General features: G+C 42.9%; 1 protein-coding gene across 2 annotated transcripts in view; it reads right to left on the minus strand.

Moving 5' to 3' along the window:
• Positions 1 to 12,231, minus strand: part of SETBP1 (SET binding protein 1) — a 133,872-nt gene that overhangs the window by 11,678 nt on the left and 109,963 nt on the right. The window contains exon 4 of one of the 2 annotated variants that reach the window (XM_006038634.3): positions 9,118 to 9,166. The exons of the other annotated variant lie outside the window; for it this stretch is intronic. Coding sequence (XP_006038696.1) covers positions 9,153 to 9,166 — 14 coding nt within the window. The 3' untranslated portion in view covers positions 9,118 to 9,152. Of the gene's footprint in view, positions 1 to 9,117; positions 9,167 to 12,231 lie in introns of those variants that run through there. 2 annotated transcript variants of the gene reach the window in all.

The raw sequence follows: 12,231 nt of genomic DNA on the forward strand, positions 1-12,231 counted from the left end.
AGAGCATTGCATTGAACTGGATATATCTAGAGTGAAATATCCCCTATTCATTACCCTCCTGAGAATCCATCATTATTGGTTTAGAGATGCCAGAGAAACACCTCCAACCATGTAACAATACCACGCATGAATTCGAGGACTGTCAGTGCTACTTGATTTCTGTCTTCAGCATCTATAACTTGTGTAGTCATCATCATGAGAGCTAGTCGCAGCCGTAAACACTACTGTATTCCCTGTTATTTCTTGGCTATGCCAATGGCCTGCTGAGTGACCTGCTGAATTCATTTCACCACCTGATGTCTAAGTTTCCCCATCTGTAAAATGTAACAGTTTTATATCAGGTAATGAGATAACAGTGGGGTAATGATACTGGCCTCCTTTATAAGATCTCTTGGAAATCTATTGCTGAAAAGTGCTCTATAAACAGTTGCTGTTAGTAGGCTCAGAAGGTGGGTAATGAATGAAGCAACTCACTTCGGTTAAGTTAGTGAGAGCAACTCTTGAGTACTAGTTTCATTCTTGTCTGGACTTTAGTCTAAAAACTAACTTATATTGGGATCATTAAGACACTGGTGAATTGCTATATACAGGGCACATCTACACATTCATTAATGCTCCTTAATTACTGTGCATTTAGTTAGTACCTCCAATAAGAGGTACTAACTAAATGTGCAGTAACTAGAGTTACTGCACAGTAGTGCTGGCACATGGTTTTTAGTGGCACTTACTGCACATTTGCCTAATAACACTGCACAGTAGGCTATTAGCACGGTTAATAACCACAATACTACAGACCAGTGTTATTAGACTAATGTGCAGTAAGCGTCTCATGTAGACACACCCACAGCCATTAAGTTTACCTTCGTCTTTGTAGTATCTGACACTATAATAATAGGAAGATAGAATTTAATTGACATCTGAACTTATCTGCAATGAAAGTATAAGAAATAGGTGCAGTGGTAACAGAATGAATGTTATTTCCTAGTGGCAGGAATAGGCCAGGTCACACAGGACAATATTCTTGGCACGTGGCAATGGTCCTTTGACACATCCATTTTTTAAAGGATTCTCTCTGTGCATTTCTATAGCCTGAAGCAGAAGGCTTGGATCTGAATAAATTTGCAGGTGGAAAAGGCTAAGCACTCGGTTAGTAAGCTCATGTTGACTGTGCTGATGAGTTTACTGATTGAAAATGATTATACCTGACTAGCAGCAAAATAGCCGTCTCCTGATTTGATGAGCCAGTTCAGCCTAGAGTCTTCATCCAATGAGCCTGGATGCTAAGCCAAGACCTGCTCTTTGGAGAGCCTACCTGGGGGACAGAAGCCTTGTCTTGGGTGTGCCTCGCCAACCACAAAAGCCATGTTGCTTTCATTAGCATCAATCATAAAAGGAAAATAGAGGGACAAAAGTAGGAGAAAACAGCTCTAAGTGCTCAGGTGGATATTTGCTCTGTGCTGCCTTGTCACTGAGGAGTGATTAGGTCTTCTGTAAATTGCAGGATGAACAGCATATGTCCCTCTACCCTGCCACACACCTTGTGTAAACCCTACACACAGGGTAAGTGGAGGATCGAGGACAATTGGGTAAGACTAAGAAACTGAAGAAGACTGCGATGAGTGCCCTCAGCCCAGCAGTTTTGAGGTCGAATGTCTCTTGTCCAAAACATTATAAACTCACCAAGAGGCATCACATTATGGTTCATGATTCACAGCAAGTCACGGGATGCAGTGTGTTTGCGGCTCTCTTTCTTGATGCTCAGGTACGCCCTGGCATTGAAGCAGAAGATGCAATAAAAGAACAACAACACTTCTTTGCGTGTCCATAGACCTTTCCCTCCAGCATTTCAAGGCAGTTTATCTGCGTTCATTTGAGCCTTCCAACACTCTTCTGACACAGTCAACAATTATTATACCAATAGGAAAATAATGACAAAAAGGCAACAAAAGTAAAATGAATGCCAAGAAGACAGAGGAGAAGAGACTTATGAGAAGTGTGAGGAGCCCTTGACTGGTCGTCCTCTTCCTCACAAAGTTTATGAATTTGATCCAAGTAAAATAGCAATGGATGAGCCAGGAGAGCTTAGATGCTCAACTAAATGATGCAGCTACTCAGAAGCAAAGTGGTCCTGATTCTGACATTATGGTATTGCTACATGATAGGGATTTCTTTTCTCGCTAGTTAGGGCTATTCCTGATTAGCCCTTGTGCAAGAATCTGGGCCATTCTATCTACCTGTAGCTTCTCCCTGATGTAAGTCTGACTCCCACAATTATTTCAGAATTCATCCTTTAAAAAAAAACCAAAAACAAAAGAACTTACCCTGCTGACTTGTCTGAATTTAATGCGAACACTTGCACAGTCAGAGGAAATCATAAACACCACTGATTGTCACTGGGAACCACACACCCAAATTACATGGTGCTACTGAGAACACGTGCACTTAGCTGCTTCCCGAACTGCTGGCTGCATTGTACTCTATCACTGATAAGATCCTTTTTACCACATATACCACTGTTATGATGCACTGTGGGAGCTAAAGAATGCTGTGCCTGCAAATTGCACACACTGCTATAGAATACAGTGCATTAATTTTTAACAGAAGATTAGATCAGACGGTGCCATATATTTTAATGCAATGTAATCCCTCTTTTTTTTAGGGAGATGTAGTCATTACAATCAAATCAACTGAACTACAACAAATCCCAGAGCAGGCTGGCAATTTCCAGTATCTGCTTAGCATCTCTCAGAGACATCCTACTGCAAAAATGGCTCAGCTTTCTGATCTACCTCGTGCAGGTCATTCCATGGAAAGAGCAAGGCCTGCATGGTCTAATGTGGTGGGATGAAACAGAGGTTATAAGGTTATTGCACGCATTCACACCCCTCCACTCTACCCCATCTTGTCAGGAGACAACTTGGCCCCGCTGTGTTTGGAGAAGACTTACACTTGTCCTTGGGTGCACTCTCTGGAGTCCCCCTTGGCTACATGCAGGACTCCACCCACATTCACCCACACTTGGTGCTACAAAACTTGTTTAAAGTGGTTCTGAGGTTTTGTTAAGAAGAAAAACAGGAAACCTGCATGAATCTGGTGTCTTTTCTTCTCAACACTGCAAGTCTCCAGTTTTCATTTTACAATAATTATTAAAACAACAAAGGATGGGAACACACACATAGGTCCCGATTCTGAGCTGAGTTCAAAGCTGTCCTCAACGCACGTTGGGCAATGGGGAGCAAAGGATCCTGCAGAAGGCCAACTGTTGACTTGCCAGAAGTTACCCAGCTGCCTCTGGTCCAAAGGGGCCCTTTTGCCAGCCAAGACAAGCTGAAACACAGGATGACTTTAGCTATTCCCTGTTCTCCTCCTATGACAAAGGGACATGGGACAGAACTGCAATGAGAGGTCAATGCCACCTTGTCATATGCAAGAAGAATCCTTAAGGAGGAAGTTAATCTGGTTGCTTTGCATTAAGAGCAGGAACCACAGCCTAGGCCATAAAATATAACAAAGTGGGCACAGATACGTCTGAGGGTGTTTGAATGGATATGGACAGGGAGATATAAAATGAATGTAATGGTGCTGGAAATACCTGATTTGCAACGGGAGAGAGATGAGTCTTTTCTCTACAATTAGCAGTAACACAAGCCCCGCCCCCCCATCCCATTTCACACACATATGTCTATGTTGATTGAGTATAATCAGCACTAGTGTTACTAGTCTACTTTAGTAGCTGAAGCTGCCTATACATGTGCTCAGGGGAAGGGGTGTTGTTTTAATTAGAGCAGTTCCCAGAGAGCTGCTCTAATAAAAATGCCACAGCATCGTGTGTATTAAGCCTCTGCACATTTAAAAAAGGATGCAGGATGTTTTAACTAAAACTCATTCGACAAGCTTTAGTTCAAGCACTCCAGTCGCCATTTTTAAATTTGGGGGGGCTTATACACGTGACGCTACGGCAATGCTAGAGCATTGTAATGAGAATGTGGATTAATTGAGTCTGCCCTGACACACTGTAATTAGAAAGCATCGGGGCATGTGTATAAGCACCCTCAGTGCTTTCAAACTCTGGCCTTTCTGCTGACAATGTCAATGAAGTAGACAAAAACTTGGCGGTGCTCTTTACAAGGTGACCATTTGCAACCCCTGAGAGATGCAGTAAAAGCCTCAACTCATTTCATGCAGATGACTGAACTGACCACAAGTGGCAAGGGCTTTCTAACACTATCGACTCTAAATGGTCTTGAACTGGTGGCCTAAAAATCATACAATCATAGAAATTTAGGGTTGGAAGGGATCTCAGGAGGTCACATCTAGTCCAACCCCCTGGTCAAAGCAGGACCAGCCCCAACTAGATCATCCCAACCAAGGCTTTGTGTACCTGGGTCTTAAAAACCTCCAAGGATGGAGATTGCACCACCTCTCTGGGTAACCTCTTCCAGTGCTTTACTACCGTCCTCATGAGAAAGTTTTTTTTAATATTTAACCTAAACTTCCCTTGCTGCAACTTGAGCCCATTGCTCCTTGCTCTGTCATCTGCTCGAACAGTCCAGCTGCATCTCTTTCGAACCCCCATCAGGTAGTTGAAGCGGCTATTAAATCCCCTCTCAGTCTTCTCTTCTCTAGACCAAATAAGCCCAGTTCCCTCAGCCTCTCTTCATAAGTCATGTCCCCAAGCCCCCTCACTATTTTCACTGCCATTTGCTGGACTCCCTCCAATTTGTCCACATCCTTTCTGTAGCGGGGCCCCAAAACTGAACACACGACTCCAGATAAAAACCCGTATTCCACTACCCAACCTTGAGGCATCCCACTTGCAATCTTGATTGATGGCAAACAGGTATTCTTACACCAGGATATGTCTAACAGCTTTTGCTATAAGAGTGTTTTTGGGGTCAGATTCTGATATCATTTACACTGATATGATCAGGAAAAAACTCAATTGAGGTCAATGGAGTTAGTCTAGTTACACTTGGGTGTAACAAAGATCAGACATAGCATATCTTGCTTTTCAAAAGTCATCTGGACAAGATGTCTCCTCTAAACTCATCTTCTGCTTATTTTACCTGGTTACATATAGGCTCCATTCGATAGATCACACAGCTGCATCCCTCCCATGGTTGCTCCAGCATCACTATGTTGTCAGCACTGCTATTTGACTTTCTGTCACTATTATCGCAGATTAGATTTCAACCAGTGACCTAGAGGCACAAGGCTCCATAGCTCATTACCAAATCCCTCTGAGCCATCCAGTTCTGCCTTTGCTTGACAGTTAACATTGCACTGCACTCAGTGATCTGTGCTCCACAAGTCTCTTACAATTAGCACTAATCTGTGTGAAAGCGGAGTCAGATTTGGTGTTACTGTAAAGTGCAGGGCAGATCCAGTCCCCGTTGCATGTTTCCAGCAAAGAATTGCTTCCTAGGATGGCTTCTTCAACCTTTTTGAATTCTTATTCCAGCGTAAAGGCTCACCACTGGAAGGGGACAGCTTCCTGCCTAGGCATTTTTCCATATCTGCAACTATCCGTATATTATTCTGTGTGCATCTTAATCAGTCAAGTGCACTTGTGTCTACCCCATAAACAGAACTCTTCTCCCTGAATTACTGTTATTTAGCTGCAAAACCTCAACTCAATAAAAAAGCTCTTAGCTCTCCTTTGCTGTGGGAACTAAGGCCATGTCTACAGTACTTCTCTGCCAAGCCCTATAGCACTGCCAACAAGCAGGCCCCACTCACTTGCTCCTTCTCCGAACATGCCAAAGCCAAAGAAATGAAGCATCGTAGCCAGCTTTGAATGGCCGAGAAAGCCCAGGAGCTACACCAGACCAAGGGCTTGAACCTCTTGTCTTATGCTTAGATAGGAAACTCTGGGGCAGGTGTTGAACCTTTTATGACATGTCCATATAGCAACTAGCACAATGAGGTCCTGGTCCGAACCACAGCCTTCTAGAAGTGGCCAGAGTTTTTTATGAGTATTAAATAAATGCTTGTTGCAGCAAACATCTGGGTTGCAATGAATCAAGGGCAAATCCAAACCAAACTACATATTTAAGCTCTGAAAACTTATGTTGCCTCCAAATCTTCTCTGTTGCTCACACAACAGGGCTGGATTTGCCTCTCTTAATGGCTTCCTAACCACACGGAGTAGGTAAGCTGAGCTCTAACAACACACTGGCAGTGAGCCAGCTTCCAATTCAAGGGCCTGATTCTCTCCTCACTGACACCCCCTCGACCACCATGGAAACTTCACTGGATCAGTCAAATTGATTGGCTTCAACTGGAGTTCTCCCTGATTTATGCTGGGTGCAAGGAGAATCATCCCATGGCTCTTTATTGCCTTTTAAAGCCAAGAGCCCAGCAGAAGCCAAATGCATCTCGAGCGCAGTTGCTGCAGACACAATATGGAAGCTGCACAACTCCATAAACCAGCAGTGGTCTAAATAAAAACTTCCAACAAGACATTCTGGCATTAGCCAGCAAAAAAAAAAAAGAAATAAAAGCGATGATGAGTAGCTTAGAGACTCTGAGGTCTAAAGGAAGAATTTCTTGCCTGTTGGTCAGAGAGCAAAGGAGACACAGACAGCAGACCGGGTACTTGGGAGCTTATAACATTCCCAGAAAGTGAGGGGTCACTGCATTTAATCTGATTAAATCAAGGCCTTTCCAAAAGACATTGTGCCGAGCCACAGACAGCTCAATCAAATAAGTTAGGAGAGAAAATAAAAGATTGCTTTGGTGGTCATTCCAAAAACTCCCTTTCCTGTCTCTGCTTCCTACCTCTTGTTCCTCTCTCTTTGGAAGCAGCACAGTAAAGAAATGCTTCCTAGGACTGACTTGTGGACTGCCTAGGGGAGCTGCGGGCTTTTCATCGCTGGAGGTGTTTAAGAAGAGGTTGGACAGCGCCTGGTCGGGGATGATCTGAGCATAGCTATGCCTTTGTTCTACCGCAGGTATTGCCAATGCTTCTGGCCTTTGCTGGTGGTCACGCAGGGCTGGGAGGGTATTCCTTCCCCCTCCTCTGTGCTGCTACATGTGTCAGGGTTTTTTTGCAGCCTTCCTTAGAGGCCTTGCATATTGACTTCAGCCAAGGCTGGGGATTTTGACTGGGTGTGCCAATGCTCCTGCTGGGACTTAAACTTAGAGGCTCCTGGATAGAGGGCCTTGCCCCTCCACTCAGGGGCAGACCCATCACCAGATTTTTTGGTCAAAGAAGGAATTTTACCCCTTGGTAGATTGGCATGGGCTGTGGAGGGTTTTGCTTTTCTCTGTAGCAGGGAGTGTGGCCCTCTTCCTGGGATCTCATGAGCATATATTAATAACCTTTGCAGCAGCAGAGCATTGGCTGCTGTGGTCTCCCTGCTTTACCTGTGAAAGTTTAAGGTGTTATGTCTTGTGTTGTGTTGCCATTGGCTCTGTAGTTTTGCTAAAAGTTTTGCTAATGGATTTGTATAGGATGGCTTGGATAGGGAAGAATTGCCTAAGGCAGGGGCTTGGACCTGATGACGTCTGGAGGTTTCTTCCTGTCTTACTTCTCTATGATTCTAAGTGCTTTGTTGAACTGAATTGCACCCATCACCCTTCTTATTTCCAGCCAGCATCCTTTTCGTAGAGGAAACGCCATACAACAGCACAGCAATGGTCAGGCCAGTATGGCTTATGGTCTAAGTGCTCTGTTGAATTGCATTGCATCCATCACCCTTCTTATTTCCTGCCAGCATCCTTTTCCTAGAGGAAATGCCATACAACAGCACAGCAGTGGTTAAGCCAGTATGCCTTATAGTCTAAGTGCTCTGTTGAATTGCATTGCGTCCATCACCCTTCTTATTTCCTGCCAGCATCCTTTTCCTAGAGGAAACGCCATACAACAGCACAGCAGTGGTCAGGCCAGTATAGCTTTCTCTGCATGCCACAATGACACATCACTCATGTTGCATGGGAAAGCAAGCAAGACAGAAGTTTATCCTAATGGACTTGGAGGACTTTTCTTAGGTCATTGACCTAAGTCATGTTGGGTCACATTCTACAGATATTTTTAGAGTGTTTAGAGAGCTAGACAGACATTTATGCATGTGAACAAATACAGAAATAATGGTAATGGGTAGAGCAATGGGCAAAAAAGATATTAAACCCTTCATCTGTAACTGAATTACCCCCATCTTGTATCACTGATCTGTATCTTGTATCTTGGACAGAGGCAAACTGATGAGTTGGTAGATTTTTTTTAAAGGCAGCTGCTTGAAGCTGCTCCGAGGTTTCGAATATTAGAACCTCTCGAGCATGATACAGCTGGATCAGTGGAAAGAATGCAAGAGATTAAGGTGTCAGAGGTCCGTGGTAAATGAAGTTATCATCTGGGTCTCTGGATCTCAACTTACAAGTCCCCCATCGTGGCAGTATCTGAGCATCTCTCAGTCTAATGTTTTGACACTCACAAGACCCTTGTAAGGCAGATAGTGTTATCACTATTTTATATCAAGGAAAATGAGGCACAAGACGTTCACACCGAAAATCTGTGATGGAGCAGAGAACTGAACCTGGATCTCCAAGTCCACAGTAGCATCATAACCACCAGCCAACCCTCATATGCACAGCCACACATGCATGTATAGATGAAGAGCTGGTCAGTAGAGATGTGCAGAACCATATTTGAGAGCTGACTAAATGGGAAAAGAAAATCATCAAATGCATTTTTGACAAATGTTTCTGCTATTCCTCAAATAATATATTCAAGGCTGAACACTGTATAACTGATGAATGAGGAAAAAAAATATTCATGGAATACATTATTCAACAACAACAACAAAAAAAGCAAAAAAAAAGCACGGGTGATGAATAATGTGGCTGACTAAGACTATTTGTCCAGCTCGGGTACAGCATACTACATGTTCACAGAAAGACAAATCACTGTGTCTATTATTGCAAAAGCAGGTCTCTCCTAAGGGTAAAGCATCACGGAAGTTTTACAGAACTGTTTGTGCTGCACTTCAAAAAAACAAGACAAGCGGCGACCTCACCAACATTGCACCATGCTCCCTTTTATGCATTCTGAGTCCTGGTTTAAATCAGACTAAAATATTTGATTATTCAGTGATGATTTCCAGAACTTTATTCTCCGCTGTGTAGATGTCCCATTCCTGCAAACACTTAAGTCATGGAAGAAGTCCTATTGATTAGAATGGAAAAAAAAAAAAACTTGAGACAGTTCAGTTCCTCATGTATGCTTGCATCAGCATGAGGTTGGTTGCTCATTCATCTTACTCTGTCACATAGTCTCTATTCTCCCTTCGCTGTATTTTTAGTTACTTGTCAAAATGAATAACTTGTATTTTTAATGTATGTGCAAACTTTCTATATATAATGCCTGTGTGGGGGTGCTAAAATGTTTAAAAAGCTGTGTTGCACTGCTTGTTGTGCAATGTAAAACTTTACCCTCCGAAGTTTCTCCGCCCTCTTTAACAGTTCCCTTATCTTCTTCCATTAATGCTTCTCATTTGTCACTTAAATATGTTACTGATTCCACTGGCTCCACCCATGACACGGGGAACAGTGGCAGAAAGTCAGGGCAGAAAAAATTCCCCTTTCAAGGGGATGTTGCTTTCAGATAGTTCACAGGTGAGTTAAGTATTAATTTGTAGTATGTTCATCATGCTAAACACATGGCATTTGGAGACGGATGATTACTACCTTTTCCAATAGCTGCATATGATTAATTTTTTATTCCTGTGAATTTACTGTGTGCAGTGTCTACGCTACATCTGATGAAACCCACGTACTTATTAGCTGATCTTTGAGCCAGGATGGCTGATATGCATGCAAGACAATCCTATATAATCTCCACTTTAAAAAAATGGCAGAGATAATCTAAGCAGAAAATAACCTCTAGACCTTGATTAGTCTCACTAAGAGGAAAGACAGAATTACGGAACTGCCTAAAGCAACACTTGGCTTTGCTGCATGTCAGCTATACTCAGCCTGTTAACTATTACAACCTAAATTTAATCAGACGGGGTTTATCTAACGGTGGTACTGATGTGATCCCCATTACAGGAGCATCTATGCACCTCAGCGTTTTTACTGTGATTTTCCTCCTAGGTGTCACTGAGGTAGGGAAGTCCTATTATTCCCATTTTGAAGATGGTTCAAACAAGGGTCCAGACACCCTAGTTTGCCCAAAGTCACACCAGAAATCTTGCAGTGAAGCAGAGGACTGAACTGTCATCTCCTAGACCAGTGGGGGCCAAGTTTTTGGCAGGTGTGCCACAAATGAGCCCTGCACCCTACATGAGTGCTATTTTGACCCCCTTCCCTGCTCTGCTCCATGCCCTATGCTCCCTTCCTGATCTGCCGCTCGACTTTCTGCTTCGTCTCCCGTGCTCCCTGCCCAATCTGCCACTACGCTGCCTGTACCCTCCCCAACCTGCTACATGCCACGCACACAGGCTGTCTGTGCCACTGGTGGTACACGTGCACCAGGTTGGCCACCCCTGTCCTAGTAGCATCTTTCCTGTTCAATCGCTGGGCACAGAAGAAGATAGGTATCATTTTGTTTCACAAAGGATCCTGGAAAATCAAAGTCCAGTGAAAAAACAGAAGGTAATAATGAGTGGGAAAATGGTACCTCCATCAGCATATTACATGGAAAACCCTCTGCAGCGTGTGAACATGGGAGAGCCATTTCATACTCTCCAATCACCTCTGTCACTGCTATCTCCTTATGCAGCACACTGTTATTGGCCCTTAGTTCCTTATCTGAAGCCTGATGTGATAAGAGATATAAATGGTATATTCTGCTGCTTCTCAGCTGGGGCTCCTGGAGTACCATGAGGTCCTTTTAAGGGTGTAGTGAGATGCTATGCACTATTAGCACTGTTAGGTGTGCAAACATGTAAGGATGATTCACAAGAGAAACCCAGAGCTTTCAAGTAGGAATCCATAGTATCAGACACCTTCTACCCCGTTACAGTCTTTCTGAGGTCTTCGCAATAGAAGAACTGCTCTAATATTTTTTTGTAATCAAGAAGCGAGTGAAAGTTAAGAGCTGGCATTTCTGGAGTGTGCCAAGGGGTGCCTCGATTCTAAAAAGGTTGAGAACCATTGGTTTGTTCATATAATCAAGGACCTGTTCATAACCAAGTGTCCACACACTAAAATTTCCCAGACCAGAATAATACTGACATGAAAGTCAAATATAAATCTGCTTTAAACTTGAGCTGGAATATTCAGGACACCTTTCCTAATCTTTAAATAGGAAGAGATTATAAATTCCTAACGGTGATAACAAGTAGTCTGAAATAGCCTCCGGTGATAAGACTTCTTGTCTAATAGGGCTCTTCTGCCTCACATTTTGATGATTAGTCAGTCTCTGTTTCACCACCACGGGGAAACACAAGGTGAATTAGGGGAAAAAGGTCAAGTTATCATGAGAAAGTTGAATCCATCCTCAGTGGACAACATTTAATAGCTACAGACCATTTCAAGCACAAAACCCCAACGGGGAATATCTCAGTTAAGGGCAAAGACAAAATAAAAATAAATAGATAAATACAAAGGTTGCACTGAGATCTTAGAAAATCATGAGACAGATGTTCATAGACTTTAATGAGCAGTCTTGGCTCCAGACCTTTCTTGGCACAGCTCGTTAGATATAATATTTTTCCTCTAGTAGCACAAGGTATGGCTCTGGTTAGCTAGATGCTGATGATTTTTCCATTTAAATAATACTTTGACAATGAAGAAACCAGTTCATAATCGGCAATTTGATGGATTAGGTCATGGGGAATGACACATTTTTGCAATGGGGAAAGCAAAAAGAATACTACAGTTTAAATGAAAAACAACTTTTAAAAGCTGGAACAGTGAATCCAGCAAGGCACAAACTGTGGGGCCAGTCACTTCATCTATTTTTTTTTTATTATTATTGTCCTGAACAATAAGCCGAAGAAAAAGGACACGAAGCAGGTTTTGTGGTAACAATTCCATGCCTCAGAAGTCAGTTTGCTGGGGGTCAGGCCACTTTCCAAAAGTTAATTTTGTTCTTTTTCTCCTCTTCTCATACATTAATTTATTAGAAGGGGAAAATTAAGATTCAGTGTGATGATATACACATGCAATTGTTAGCTTTCCAACGTGTAATGGAAATGCAACCAGGCCAAAAACACACATGAGCCCTGCACCCTTGCAGGTTAGGAGATAACCGTATCACTGTAACAGAAGCCGCTGAAGTTAGTG

The sequence above is a fragment of the Alligator sinensis genome, unplaced genomic scaffold (genome assembly GCF_000455745.1).
Source record: "Alligator sinensis unplaced genomic scaffold, ASM45574v1 scaffold1865_1, whole genome shotgun sequence".
Classification (NCBI taxonomy): Eukaryota; Metazoa; Chordata; order Crocodylia; family Alligatoridae; genus Alligator; species Alligator sinensis.